This window comes from Perognathus longimembris, chromosome 3, assembly GCF_023159225.1.
Source record: "Perognathus longimembris pacificus isolate PPM17 chromosome 3, ASM2315922v1, whole genome shotgun sequence".
NCBI classification, from domain to species: domain Eukaryota; kingdom Metazoa; phylum Chordata; class Mammalia; order Rodentia; family Heteromyidae; genus Perognathus; species Perognathus longimembris.
The window spans coordinates 111,049,238-111,065,285 of record NC_063163.1 but is presented as its reverse complement, the minus strand read 5'-3'; the positions used below and the strand labels follow the sequence as shown (position 1 = coordinate 111,065,285).

The 16,048-nt window shown below is 36.3% G+C and overlaps 1 protein-coding gene across 3 annotated transcripts in view; it reads right to left on the bottom strand.

Moving 5' to 3' along the window:
• Window positions 1–16,048, bottom strand: part of Atm (ATM serine/threonine kinase) — an 85,347-nt gene that overhangs the window by 65,110 nt on the left and 4,189 nt on the right. For all 3 annotated transcript variants that reach the window (XM_048343782.1, XM_048343783.1, XM_048343781.1), the window contains exons 5-12: window positions 14,079–14,243; window positions 9,993–10,158; window positions 7,867–8,105; window positions 5,824–5,987; window positions 4,883–5,052; window positions 3,668–4,039; window positions 1,533–1,727; window positions 631–726 (exon numbers count right to left, since the gene is read on the bottom strand). In XM_048343782.1, the coding sequence (XP_048199739.1) occupies window positions 631–726; window positions 1,533–1,727; window positions 3,668–4,039; window positions 4,883–5,052; window positions 5,824–5,987; window positions 7,867–8,105; window positions 9,993–10,158; window positions 14,079–14,243 (1,567 nt within the window). The remainder of the gene's footprint in view (window positions 1–630; window positions 727–1,532; window positions 1,728–3,667; window positions 4,040–4,882; window positions 5,053–5,823; window positions 5,988–7,866; window positions 8,106–9,992; window positions 10,159–14,078; window positions 14,244–16,048) is intronic.

The window sequence follows — 16,048 nt, the reverse complement described above, 5'->3', positions numbered from 1 at the left end:
GATTACCGGTATGTGCCAGTACCTGGCTGTTCATTTGTTTTACTTTGAAAGAATACCATTACATTGTCTTGGCTAGTCTCAAAGTCCTGAAATAAATAATCCTCCTGCCTCTAGGCCTCTCAAGTGCTGGTATGTGTCACTGTGCCCGACTATTATTCTTTAGAGCTAAAAAATTTTATTTGATGCATAGAAATGGATCACTCCTAACTCCTAACATAATCTTAACATTCTTAACTTCCCATAAGAACCATCCAATTGTTTGACTGATATTTGGCATGTTACACTACACACCACTAAAAAAAAAAGCTCTGACCACAAGTTATAGGACATATATTAAAATTGCTTATTTACATGAACCCTTTTCCTGCCTTACACTTGGCCATTTTTTTCTAATTTGGTTAAATCAGTTCTTTCTTTAAAATTTTAAATTGTATTATAAAAGCAATATACAGAGTGGTTACAGTTACATAAGTCAGGTATTGAGTACATTTTCTTTTGAACATTATCACCCCTCTCCCTCATTCTCTCCAAATACAGTTCTTAATTAACACCAAATTATTCTGTGAAAAAAATGTCTTTGCAATTAAAGCTGTATCGTAAAATATTATAGACCTCTATTAGACAACATACCCTTCTGGCACACTTTGGAAAACGTTCATTGCAGCTTTACAGTTTTTCATGGTGAGACTCACAAGAATTTTCTCCAGCATGAGATGAGGAAGCTTACTATAAAGAAAAATAAAAGCTTCACTTAAAAGACCCTAAGGCATTAAAAAAAAAATCCCTTAATATCCAGGTGTCCTATACATCTTGATCTCTAATAAGACTTGGGTTCCAAATTAAAACTGTTTTCAATTGTTCTGGATTTTTCAGAATCTGTAAGGATAACTTACAAAAGTATACACTATGCTATGTTACTACTGTTTCCATCACTGACTGGACGGAAAATCATTTCTGATTACAAATTAAAGCAAAGCAAAGAGTTCCATTTAATTCCAAATACAATCTGTGATAGAAGTGGACAAGGTGCCCATGCTAGGGCTGAGGTTCAAATTTTTCTTGCTCTTCTTCTTTTTATTTTAATTTAACAAATTCCACCAAGATATTCCCATGATTAAGGATCCATGTTAGGTCAGATAATGGACTATTTTATATAAGAACACATTTATAATGTAAATATATTATGTAATGTATCCAAGTTATTAAAATATCATATGGCACCCCATAAATACTTACAATTTTATGTACTGGTTAACTCTTAACAAGTATTACATGTATATATGTTTCATGTAGATTGACATAGCCTCATGGTGAGACAATGTTTTTCTGTGTGTTTTTTTTTCCTCCAGAAATGATCCAGAAAAAAAGGCACAGATTACAGTAAAAACAAAGAATGTTTAATTCTTTACAGTTAATTCTGGAAAATCTTGCAGGATCATTATAAGCCTAATGGTTTCGAGTAAATAGAGGAAACCTTACAAAATAAAACAAACAGAAAAAACTCATCAGTACAGTGGAAAAACTGAAATTACCTCTGAAGGATTGGAGGCAGCACTGTACTGTCTTCTATGTCATCTTCTAACTGATAGAATAAGAGCCATCTCATAATTGATTCCTTCAAAGTAAAGTTTCTATTAACTTCATATATATTCTGCTCTGCACCCATTTTTGCTGTTTCGGGAACCACACATATAGCCAGTGCCAAGGTCAAACAGCACACTGCAGGACTATGAAGAAACAAAGGTATTGGTTAAGATCAATTCTCTGAGATGCAGACAGCTTGTCCCGGTGCCAGCAATGCTATGGCAGTGCCATACACAGACATCTAGCTAACAAACCTATAAAAGGGCTGGGAATATGGCTTAGTGGCAAGAGTGCTTGCCTCATATACATGAAGCCATGGGTTCAATTCCCCAGCACCACATATAGAGAAAATGGCCAGAGTGGTGCTATGGCTCAAAGAGAAGCCAGGGACAGTGCTCAGGCTCTGAGTCCAAGCCCAGGACTGGCAAATAAAAAAAAAAAAAAACAACAACTGTAAAAGAGTCTGGTTTAAAAAAAAGACTGGATGGGAAGGTGGCTTAGTGGTAGAGTGCTTGCCTAGCACGCATGAAGCCCCGAGAACCACATAAACAGAAAAAGCCAGAAGTGGAACTATGGCTCAAGTGGTACAGTGCTAGCATTGAGCAAAAGATGGCCAGGGACAGTGCTCAGGCCCTAGTTCAAGCCCCAGGGCTAGAGGAAAAAAAAAAAAAAAAGACACTGGTTACACTGGAGAAGATTTCTGGTTATAAGTTCTCCTGTGGGAGAGAAATGCCAGCGGCTCATCCCTGTAATCCTAAATACTCAAGAGGCTGAGATCTGATGATTGAGGTTTGAAGTCAGTCCAGGCAGAAAAGCTGGAGATTCTTATCTCCAATAAACTACTCAGAAAAAAGCCAGAAGTGGTGCAGTGGCTCCAGTAGTAAAGTGTTAGCCTTGAGCACAAGAGGCTGAGGAACTGAGTTCAAGCCCCAGAACTGGGAAAAATAAATTCTCTTGTAGGACTAGGGGTATGGCTAAAGGGTGGAATGCCTGACAACAAGCACAAGGCCCTTTGCTTAAACCCCAATACTGGGGGAAAGAAATATACTCATTACTTGACTTTATAACTTGACCCTTCGGTACATCATCTTCATAACAATTTAAAAAGTAAAATAAAATTAATCCTAGCTATTGTAATGAATCCTGTAATCCTAGCTACTCACAATACTGAGATCTGAGGATTGTAATTGAAAGCCAGCCTGGGCAAAAAAGGCCCTATGAGACTCTTATCTCCAGTTAACCACCAGAAAACCAGAAGAGAAGTTATGGCTGCAAGTGGTGAACTAGCCTTGAGCAAAAGAGCTCACGGACATTGTGTAGGTCCTGAGTTCAAACCCCACAATACACAAAAAAAATTTTTTAAATAAATAAAATCACTGATTTCACCGTGGTGGTGGTAGGGAATAATAATAGCATGCACTTTACAAAAATAAAGCTTATAAATACATTTTTATTTACATTGTTATTGTAAAGTACAGACAAGAAATTAATCTTTTAAAGTAATCAGCCTACTCTTTGGAGAGGAACACAAAGGTACAATGCCAATGTGCATCTCATCATATACTTACTGAAACAAACTCCAGAAAATAAAAACAAGAAGTTTTTTTCTTTGTTGATGTTTTTGTTTTCTTTTCATTTTGCCTTATGTCTTTAGGAGTGTAAGAGGAGGCACAGAAATGGAGTGGCAAAAGGGTAAAATACAAATGCAGCAGTGACACTCACTAGACACTATGTTGAAAATGAACTATACTTGTGGGTGATGGGAAAGAAAAAACTGGTTGACACCAGGAAAAGGGGTGACACTATTCCAAAAGAAATGCACTCTTTACCTGACTTATGTAACTGTAACCCCTCTGTAATCACCCTTCTGTAAAATAACAAAAAACTATTTTTCTAAAAAACAGCCTTAGTAAAAATTTCACTTCTGAAAAATTAAATTTGCATTTATGTATTTATTTCATGTAAGTCTTCCTGGCCAAACAAGAGCATCTAAAATATAATTAATATGTTCAAGTGAAGTATGAAAATGATCAAAGATTATATGTATGTTTGTAAATTCCAATACAATGCATATACAACCTACCTTGAAGGTCTGCAGGCTGAGCCAGTAAATAGCTTCCAGAATTCTCTGTCAACTTCAACTAAACTTCCTTGAATAATAGCTCTAAGTAAGCCAAAGTTTTCAGTTTGTATTTGTTCAGAACTTATGCCACGAAAGGTAATACACCAAATTTTAGTCCACAGCTTTAATAATTCTGACTTCTGAGAGCTTTCTAGATTTGATTTCTTTCCTTGGCACAATGCAACTTTGGTAAGACATTGTAACACATATGGTGTACGCTCCCCATGTCGCTGTTGAGGCAGAAGCTGATACAAGATTAACAATAATGGAGAGAGCTCACAGTTAGGTAAACTGGCAGGATACTTTGATATTAGCTGAGTTGCAATCTGTAGCCTAAAAGAGGGAAAATTGAAATAATGTGAAAAATTTTTAATTTTTTTAATTCTACCAACAAGCTAAAAATGCAAATATAGAAACATGCTATCTTTATAATACCCTAATTAAAATATCACCTTCCTAGTTTTCCTGGTACTGTCTTTAAAATAGTTCTTAGGGGGGCTGGGGATATAGCCTAGTGGCAAGAGTGCCTGCCTCGGATACATGAGGCCCTAGGTTCGATTCCCCAGCACCACATATACAGAAAACGGCCAGAAGTGGCGCTGTGGCTCAAGTGGCAGAGTGCTAGCCTTGAGCGGGAAGAAGCCAGGGACAGTGCTCAGGCCCTGAGTCCAAGGCCCAGGACTGGCCAAAAAAACAAAAAAAAAACAAAAAACAAAAAAAAATAAAATAGTTCTTAGGGCTGGAAGTATTCAACTGGTAGAGCGCCTACCTGCCTAAGAAACAGAAGGCTGAGTTCAACCAGTATTGGGGCTGGGAAGGGGCATCTAGGGAGAGGATACCAAAATCTGTGCATGAAGATGGCAAAACAAAATCTCACTGAAAAGAGGGGGAAAGTAAGAATAAGCAAAGGGGGAGAGGAAGAGAAAGGGTCAATCAGATTAAAGTATTATATATGCATGTGTGAGAAACCATGATAAAACCTCTTTGAACAATTAGCATATACTAAAAAAAGATATGACAGGAGTGTAAAGCAGGACCTATCCAGGGAATAGGTACTAGGTTGGTTGAATGGAGAGAAGGAAGTACAGTTCATATGGTCAAAATATTTAGTCTAGATGTTTTCTGAGAAAAATATTACTAAAATGGGAATAAATGAGGAAATATGTAACATTTTACCAAGGCACAATATTAAAATCATTTTGTGACTTCTGAAGATAATCTTTTATTACTCCCCAACCAAGTTCTATTTTCCTTCTTTTGCAAGGTATATTGTCATCAGTAGACTGCCTTTGTGTAGTAGCATAAGACTGAGAAATCTCCAGAGATCTGGTGTCTTCATTAAAAACCTGTAAAATAAAAATAAGCCTATTTTTTTCCTTTAACTGTTATTGTTTTCTAATAGTTCAATGTAAAAAAATTCCTTATCAAATAAAGATACAAGAAACTCACAAAGCAAGAGCATTAAGTTATAGAAAAACATATATATCATATCATAGTAAAAAACATGTTATATGATTGCAATGACATTCTTAGAGAGCAAATATCAAGTTTTATTTTCTTAAGAGATTTACTGAAATATGCCAAGAAATCTAAAAGTAAACCAAAAACCTATACTGTCAAAGGGATTAAAATTTAAATTTACTATTACTATATGAGTGAATTTTCCACCTAGGACATTAACTAAAGAAAGTTTTACTTAAGCCTAGCACTGGTATCTCATGCTTACAATTCCTAGCCACTCAGTAGGCTGAGATCTTGTTCAAAGCTAGCCAGGAAAATTTACTATACCTTATCTCCAGTAACATATTGGTTAAAAGCAGGGCTACTGGCATGGCTCATGTGGTAGACTGCCAGCCCTAGCAAATACAAGGCCTTGAGTTTGAATTCTAACACCACAAAAAAGTTTTTTACATAATGATTAGGCCATCTGATGAGTGGCTAAGTAAAATGTAGTATATCGATATAATTCAATATTCAACATAAAAAGTTTGGGTACTGGCTGATTCACAATTGAACATAATGCTGTGAAGGAAGCCAAACAGAAAAAATATAAAGGTCTAAAAAGTCTAGAAAGAAAATTAACAGGAAACTTCAAGATGTGACAACAGTTATTATACCTGGTGACAAATATCTGCCATCAATTCAATCAAATTTTCCTTGACAGCAATATTACGAGACCCTGAAGAGTATTTTCCTCTGCTTCCTATATGACTTATCTCATTCACCAGCAAATCATACAAATTGTATAAGATGCTTTGCCATTTTGTTGATTCATAAGCACCTGTAATACAAAAAAATTAAAATGTAATTACAATCTTACTCCATTTGCAGTGCCAAGTCCCATAAAAGTACCCAGCTGTGCAGACCAACAACAACAGAAGACATCTGGTCTGTTATTTCAGTATTAATGCCTCTTCTGATAACATTCTAACAGTGTCCACTTCATAGTCAGTAAATATCAGTGGTATAAACATCTTATATACTCCAACTTAAACATGCCTTTTTCTAATTTTTTTCTTTCCTCTAAGGAACAATTAATATGTTATCTCTTTTACATGAGGAATAACTCATGCATATTATCTCCTTTTGTTAAAGAGGAAAAACATTACCACTTCCTTTAACCAATATATACATGATTTCTCCACTTTATTTTCACCTAATAATCTTTTCAACAACATACCCTAGTCATCTTGGGCTGCCTTTAAAATCCTGATTCAAAATCTCAACATACTGGGCACTGGTTGCTCACACCTGTAATCCTACCTACTACTCAGGAGGCTGAGATCTGAGGATCATGGTTCTAAGCCAGCCCAGGCAGCAAAGTCTCCACGAGACTTATCTCCAATTAAACACTCAAAAACCAGAAGTGGCACTGTGGCTCAAGTGGCTGAGTGCTAGCCTTGAGCAACAAGAGGCTTAGGGACAGATCCCAAGCCCTACAACCAACCAAAAAAAAAAAAAAAATAGAATCTCAACATATACACCAACTGTGGTCTAACCAGTATGAATAAAACTAGGGCTATTAATTTCAATTAATGAAGTACCTTAAGGTATATTAATATAAACTGAAATCAAATGAGATTTTGTCAGTTTCATACATCTCCCAATTTTCAGTTCACCCTATATATGTAGTTAACTAAAACTTTAAACACATCACATCATGTTTTAGTTAGCCTGACCTTCATCCTAGTCAGGGCTAGTTAAAAGATGAAAACACTATGAAAGGCCTTTTTTTTTTACTTAGTGTGGTTTCATGGCTAGCTATATGGGTGGATCTAAATTTAAACACTTAGAAAAGCCCATGAAAAACATTTGGCTACTTTCAGTAAAAAGAATCTATAAACTTTCCTCCATTTTAGTTGTAATTACTTAATGTAGTAATTAATCCATCTCAAGGGCTGGGAATATGGCTTAGTGGCAATAGTGCCTGGGTTCAAATGAAGCCCTGGGTTCGAGTCCTCAGCACCACATACATAGAAAAGGCCAGAAGTGGCGCTATGGCTCAAGTGGTAGAGTGCTAGCCTTGAGCAAAAGAAGCCAGGGACAGTGCTCAGGCACTGAGTTCAAGGCCCAAGACTGGCAAAAAAAAAAAAAAAAAGTAATCCATCTCAATAAGGTCATGATATTGATGAATTGGTCTAAAGACTAGTATGAGCCCAAAGGCAATTGCAAACCATTTAGCTTAGTTCTACCCAAGGAAGTTCTAATCTACTGAAGAGAACCACTGTTCTTTTCATAATACTTGATATGTAAGTATTAAGTACATAACTTCCTTGGCCACTAATAGTCTAATTAGGTGCTTTCAGTTAATCTACCACAAGAGGAATGTGGATAAACAAGATCTTGCTCTCTTTTGTCCAACAATCATTATTACCTCTTAGTACCTAATTATTGAGGCATAATCACCTCTTATAGGGAACAGGCAACACTGAATATTTATTTGTATTCCTCATAATACTTAGCACTACACAAATGAAAAAGTATAATGTAATTTAACTTTCTTGGCTCAAATTCTAAAGTGTATTAAAAAAAAAAAATCCTGACAACTAACACACAGTAACCCAAAGGTCAGTCATATTCTCCTACAGAATTCTGTCATATATAAACCTCTACATTTCAATGAAGTGGCAAATCCAAAACAGTAAAAATTTTCTTTATACCTTTGTCATGGGTTTTGGCTCCTTTTGGATGATGGATATAAATTTGAAGCTGAAATAACTCTATAAGTACTTCCTTTAAGGAATCATTAAGTCGATGTTGAGCCCAAATATAGAGCAGGGTAGGAAGAATTTCATCTCCTAATTCACATACTCGAATCCGAAAATTGACAGCCAACGTCTTAAGGAAGATAATAAGAGCTGCTAAGATGTGATTTAAGCCTACAGAGCTTTTTTCTTGCCTGTGAAAGAAAACAAACTCCATTTGGTGTAACAGGAACATGGTATGTAAGAAAAAGAATCTTAATTTTCAAACAATAGTTTTAGATTCAAAACCACTCAGAGAATTAAAAAAGCCATAGCAACACTACACAACAAGTTCTTATTTAGTGCGCTGCCTACTGCTAAAATATTGTCTAAAAATATATAAAACTGATTTGTAAAACCTGCCATTTACAAAATGCTTTATATTATAAACTGGATAATGCCACACATGTGCATGACATCAAGGCTCCCAAAACACACTATTTTATTCTCAATATACCACACCTATCCTCAAGATAAAGATGAAAATTTTTAGGAGAATTTTAAACTTTATAATTGAAAGAGCAGGACAAATTTCCAAATTAATATCACCTACTGTTCTGCCTATTGGGTTGAACTGAAGGAGTGTTAGGTTTAACTGGCTCTTTGGGAATTCACTAATTCTTTTTTTTTTTTTTTAAGGTCATTTCTTTTGTCCATAGTGGACCAGGATTGGGATGTTGATTTTATTTTATTTATTTTTGCCACTCCTGGGCCTTGAATTCAGGAGCACTGTTCCTGTCTTCCTTTTGCTCAAGGTTAGCACTCTACCACTTGAGCCACAGCACCACTCCTGGCCTTTTCTATACATGTGGTGCTGAGGAACAGAATCTAGAGATTCATGTATATGAGGCAAGCAGTCTTGCCACTAGGCCCTATACCCAGCCCTTCACTAATTCTATCATAACAGCTCAATGCTCTTATTTTACATTCTCACCAACACCTCATGGGAATTGCCTATTCTTTAAATCCTTGCCAGCATTTGTTGTGTTTTGTATTTTTAATGACAGACTTTCTAATATGGGTGAAATAGCTTCTATTTTTTTTGACTTGCGTTTCCTAGATAGCCAAGAGCATTAAAAAAATAAATTTGTTGATCATTTGAATTTCTTCTTTTGAAAAGTATCTGATTCATATCCTAAGCCATCCCATTTAATTTAGCTGTTTGTTTTTTTTGTTATATTTTTAGGACAGGGTCTCACTAAGTAGCCCAGGATTGCCTCAAACCTGTAATCCTCCTATCTCAGACTTCCAAGTGCTAGGGTTACAGGCATACTCCACCAAGCCAAGGTTTTGTTCACTTAAAAAATTTTTTTTTTTTTTGCCAGTCCTGGGCCTTGGACTCAGGGGCCTGAGCACTGTCCCTGGCTTCTTTTTGCTCAAGGCTAGCACTCTGCCACTTGAGCCACAGTGCCACTTCTGGCTGTTTTCTATATATGTTGTGCTGGGGAATCGAACCCAGGGCTTCATGTATAGGAGGCAAGCACCATATTCCCAGCCCGATTTTGTTCATTTTTAAAAAACTGGTTTATTCAAATTATTTTTAAGATGTCTTTTAACATCTTTGTGTATTTTGGATACTAATCCTTTGCCAGAAAAATAATTGGCAATTCTTTCCCATTCTGTAGTTACTCTTCACTCTTCTATGCTATGTATTAGCTTCTTAGTTTATAAAATCACATTTACCATCTTTCTTTATTGCTTGTGCTTTGGGGATTTTATCCGAAAAATTATTGCTTATATCAATATCAATGTTTTAAAAGGTTCTCCTATTCTCTGCTCCTAGTTTCATGGCATCAGGTCATACATTCAGGTCTTTTATTTAATTGAGTATATAAGGGTAGATACTGAAGTCAAGCTTTATAACTGTGTTGAATTAACACAGAACCTCATGAATATATACAATTAGTATGTTAATTTTAAAAATGCTTTTGTAGGGCATTCATTTTTCTAAAAAACAGCATTTTTAGTTACTGAATCTAAAACATGGTTTTGGCAAGAAGAGCAAGTGAATTTTCAATACATAATTAAGTAGATTAGATTACCTTGCATACTGAATAGCCTTGGTGAAAAAGTCCAAAAATTTAGAATTCAATCCATCAGTTTGTGAACAGCATCCTTTGGTGACAGCATGAATTATTCTAGCCACTAAAACTCTATTAATGTCTTGTGAAGGTTTGAGATAGAGCCTGAAGTACACAGAGAATAAGTCTAAAAGAAAACAAAACCAACAATTAGCTGCTTAAAAAAAAATCAGCCAGGTGCCAGTGGTTCATGCCTGCAATCCTGGCTAGTTAAGAGACTAAGACCTAAGGATTGAGGTTCAAAGTTAGCCCAGGCAGGAAAGTCCATAAGATTCTCATCTCCAATAAACTACTGGAAAAAAGTTGGAAGTAGAGGTGTGGCTCAAATGGTAAAGCACTAGCCTTGAGTAAAAGAAACTCAGGGACAGCACTCAAGCCCTTTAGTTAAAGCCCCAACACTGGCACACAAAAGAAAAAAAAAATCAAAGCAAATATTATCGACATCACAATTCAACTTAAATATTCTTTGATCATACAAAGGCAACAAGTTTGTATATTATTTATTTATTTATGTTTTTGCCAGTCCTTGGGCTTGGACTCAGGGTCTGAGCACTGTGAATGGCTGTTTTTTGCTCAAGGCTAGCACTCTACTTCTTAAGCCACAGTGCCACTTCTGTTTTTTTCTATATATGTGGTACTGAGGAATCGAACCCAGGGCTTCATGCATGCAAGGCAAACACTCCACAACTAAGCCACATTCCTGGCCCAACAACAGTTTATATTTAACAATAAAAAAACTACATAAAAATTATCATTTTGTGTAAAACTCCCTTACTACAGCAATGGAGTGTGGGAACATCAGTTTAAAAACCAGATCTCAAACAAGCTATTGTTCTAAGCATTCATCAAAGCCTAATAAAGCACTTAGTGAAGTACTCAGTTGTACATACTTAGTTGAAATATTCAGTGCTGTTTTATTAATACATGTAAAACATGTCATGAACTATGGAAGGTCTTGGATTTTACTTTGCTTTTTAACCCTGCAAATAACAGAACTGTTTCATGGAGCCTGGCAAAAGACAGGATACTCTTGATTAAAAAGAGCTGAGAGTGGGGCTAGGGATATGGCCTAGTGGCAAGAGAGCTTGCCTTGTATATATGAGGCCCTGGGTTCGATTCCCCAGCACCACATATACAGAAAACGGCCAGAAGTGGCGCTGTGGCTCAAGTGGCAGAGTGCTAGCCTTGAGCAAAAGGAAGCCAGGGACAGTGCTAAGGCCCAGGACTGGCCAAAAAAATAAATAAAAAATTAAAAAAAGAGCTAAGAAGGTACAATACCTTCCCTTTTCTATCAGTACCCTAACTCAAAACACAAAACGAAGAGAGAGAACTGACACAAGTAAAAAGAGTGGGCTACATTATAGGAATGGAATCCTAAGCTTTTTATAAATGAATTCCCTAGAATTAAGCTAGTCTTTTGTCTAAACTTGCAAGTCATTAACTCTATCTTCTAAGGCTGTCCATTATCCAAATATACTTTGACAAAAAGTCTGAGAGAAAAAAATATCAGACAATGTCTCTGATTGTAAGATGTGAGGAAAAGCAAGAGACATTGAAAAATACTTCTAAACACAATGAAAAGTAGCTACTGAAGTGGGACATCATACCCATGAAGATTTATAGAGAATTCTAAAGCATCTAGTCACAATTCCACCCATAAACACTTTATTTTATAATGAAGCTTAATAATGATAGGAACTGTCACTGAATTTAAACACCAGTCATTTCAGCAATTGTATTTAATGAGACTATCTCATACAGGGTAATGTTTATAAAAACATGGCAGTAACTGTGCGTTATATCGAATTGAAATGTTATGAAATCTTAACTACATGCCATTATAGTAATGCATATCATGTTAACAGAAATTTACTCCAACCTATGAAGATAAAATAAGGACTATATTTCAACATCATATCATTTTAGTTAGAAAAAAATATAGAGTGGGAACACTGAATAAGATGATTTGAACAGCATCTATGCGTATGCTATGTGCATGTAACTACATGTCACAGGACTATAGATATGGAGTTAGAAATGATATTGCACAAAAGAATAAGACCATACACCTCACTATGCAATGTAATGAAAGCAATTTTTAAAATGATTCGCATCATACTTTGTTAGTTCACAGAATTCATTAATGCTTCCCAGAATGTTTCATTGTACAAAACAGGCAATAGCAAAAATTTATTTACACACATGTGAAGTACAATGTGTCTTTTATTTGCCAGGGGAACATGGTGAATAGAAGTCAAACAATTAAAGCAGACTTTCGGGCTTTTATGTTGGTAGTGGGAATTTATACAGATCTGACAGATCCTGCATACTCCCCTATCAAGTGGCAAAAAGGCCAAAAAGGCTGGTGTAAAACATTCAACAAAAATATCAGAATGAAAAAAAAAACACCCAGTTTCTATCATTATATGCATGCATGTGCGCACGCGCAGACACCTATCTGTAAGTAATACAGAACAGGTGCAAAAAGGCTGCAACATATGCCTTCAGATGCCTCCATAACCAAGAAAGCTCAAAAGCCAAATAGTAAAACAATCTATGAATAGAGAGCTTCTTGAATTGAGAAAACTTCAAATAGCATCAAATGTAAATTCTTTGATAATTCTTCAACTTTACTGGTCTCTGATTTTCTGCTTGTTTGAAGTTTTAAATTTTTTACGGGTGTGGCTTGTTCTTGAACTACTTTGGGGGGAAGGGATCTTATTGACTTGTCTCTTCTAATGTAGATATTTAATGGTATAAATCACCCTTTCACAACACCCCTTACTATAATCCACAAATTTCCTAAGCTACATTTTCATCCAAGTTCAACTCATGAATTATTTTAAAATATATAATTTATTTTCATAGAAGTACTATAAAGGAAACAGTACTGTGGGAGGAAAGGAAACAAATTTAGGAACACAATCAGGAACACCCACACAGCGTAACCCAGAAGTGTGCCTTGTTAATCTCCTAGGCATCTCTCAATCCTATCAAGCTGACAATCAAGATTAGCCATGGCACAAATGCTCCCAGTCACTCCATGTGTACCAGAACCGTCCTTTCTCTTTGTGCTTGCAGCAAAAGCTCTTCAAAGTGTTGTCAGCACCTGCTAATTCTTTTTTTATGGCCAGTCCTGGGGCTTGAATTCAGGGCCTGGACATTGTCCCTGAGCTTCTTTTGCTCAAGGCTAGAACTCTTTATCACTTGAGTTACAGTGCCACTTCCAGCTATTTGTTTCTGTGGTAGTGAGGAACTGAACCCAGGGCTTCATGTATGTTAGGCAAGCATTCTACCACCAAGCCACATTCACAGCCCTGTACTTGCTAATTCTTTACATCTCTGGACAACAGTCATCTCACACCAATCTTGTTTGTTTGGGGACAATATTTTAGCAGCAGGCTGAGTTAACACTCTCTTAAGCACCAAGGAAGAACGAGGTTTTCATTGCTGTATAGTGAGAATCACTTTTTTCATGTGTACTTGTTCATGTCTGGTTAAGCCTGATTCATGCTATACATTTAGTTTTCATTGTCTTACCAATAACTCAGGAACTGCTTAATCCAACAGATAGGTATCTGTCTTATGTCCTTTCTACAATGTTTAGGATGCTTTCCACCTCCCTTCAAAGCTGAAAAACTCTTGCTTTCACTTTTACAACACTTCTCTTTCAGTTTTCTCTTATTTCTTATACTCATGGTTCAGGTGAGGCACAGGCTCTGTGAACACAACAGAGTCCATACGGCATTTTAAGTTTTACTTGTGTCTTTTTTCCCTCTACCATTGGATCCTTGACTCCATGAGGACAGGGAAGAAATGTTTCAAATCTGTAATTCAATTCTAAAGGTAAGCACCTAATGTATTACCAGTGATTTAATAATTCAGATAGAAGGCAATAAGAACCAGATTTTGTAGTGATATAATTGTCCTAAAGGTATGTTACATTGTGAGATTATTTAAGGGACACAGACAGATACTGACTGCTTTTATTGGTGACATGACATTTAATAATGAAAAAAAAGTACACATCCAACCTTCAAAACTTACCTAACCATTGTTGCTGAGATATTTCACACCAGTATTTTCTCACTGAAAGAATGTCTTTGAGTAATATGTTGCTATAATCCGCTCCATATATAACACCATTATATGAATCTTTCACTGTTTCCATGATAAAAATCAAGAGCTCTTGACATTTTAGCCTGGGTGCTCCTATGTAAAAGCAAAACAAAGAAACAAATGATTCTTAAAAAAATAAAGGGCATTTGGACTGGCTATGTCATAAACAATTCCATGTGGGAAATTGTGTGTGTTTATTTTACTGAGAGAGAGAGAGAGAGAGAGAGAGAGAGAGAGAGAGAGAGAGAGTGTGTGTGTGTGTGTGTGTACTGGTCTCATGGCCTTACCACTTAGGCCACATTTCGAGCTACAGAAAATTACTCTTAACTAAATTTCACTGGGTTAGAATCATGCTTGCAATTGTCAAACAAACTTGAGGCCATTATCCCTAAATTTTTTTTTTAAAAAAGGAAAGAAAAAAATTTAACAACTTAGTACTGCTCTAATCTGTAGAATATAAACTAAGCCTAAAGCTGGTGAATCCTAGCTACTAAGGTGGCTGAGCTCTAACTATCAAGGTTCAAAACCAGCCCAGGCAACAAAGTCTGTGAGAGTCTCTAGTTATAATTGCCAAAAAAGCCAGAAGTAGAACTGTGGTTCCACTGGTAGAATGCTAGCCTGAAACATAATACTTCAGGTAAAGTGCCCCAAGTCCAGATTTCAAGCCCCAGGACACACACACACAGACACACACACACAGACACACACACACACACACACACGGATTGACTGCCAAACTTTGAGAGCTATAATTAAACTCAAGAATATTTAGAAGAGTACAATAAAATTAGGTCACATGAAGAAAGCAAATCTACTTAGCTTTGAGAAGTCATGAAAAATATTAAGACTATCTCATAGGAGATACTTTGAAAAAAATGTTCAAAAGGTATGTTCAGTAATTAAGACTACATGTCTTCTCAGCTAATAATTGATGAAGGATCACAGTTCAAGGAAGGCAAAAAAGTTAATGAGACTTGTCTTAATAAACAGGCCAGGCGTGATGGTGCATATCTTCAATCTTAGCTAAGCAGAAGGTGAAGGTAAGAGAACAGTGGCCCCAAGACCTGGTCTAACGCAAAAGCACCAGACATTACTTAAAAACAAGCTAAAGCAAAAGGGATCAGTGGTGTGGCTCTATTGTGAGAGTACTTGAATAGCAAGCATAAGATCCTCAGTTCAAATACCAGTACCATCAAATGAAACAAAACAAAATAAACATACTTCCATGTACATAAAGAAGCCCGAAGAATGACGATTGAAACAGTAACTTTAATCCTTTCACTTCTGAGATTCTTTTTTGTTATTGTTTGTTAATAGAAATTTCCCCAAGGATGGGAATGTGGCTTAATGGTAGAGTGCTTGCTTAGCATGCATAAATCTCTGGGTTCAATTCCACAGTACTACATAAACAGAAAATCCGGAAGTGACCCTGTGGCTCCAGTGGTAGAATGCTAAGTCTTGAGCAGTAGAAGCTCGGGGATAATGTTCAGGCCCTGAGTTCAAGCCCAGGACTGACAAAAAAAAAAAAAAGAAAGAAAAAGAAATTTCCCCAAATATTTAAACCTATACCAACAGAAATCATGGTATGTGGGGGCTAGTAATGCGGCTCAGTGTTAGAGTGCTTGCCTAGCATGCACAAAGCCCTGGGTTCCACTCTTCAGTACCACATAAACAGAAAAAGCTGGAAGTGGCACTGTGGCTCACTGTGGCACTGTAGAGTGCTAGCCTTGAGAAAAAGAAGCCAGGGACAGTGCTCAGACTGAGTCCAAGCCCCAGGGCTGGCAAAAAAAAAAAAAAAATCATGGTATGTACTAAAAATTATAATCAATTTTTAGATTACCATATTCTGAGTAAACTTATACTGTGATCCCCTACTAAACCATTTATTTATAATACAT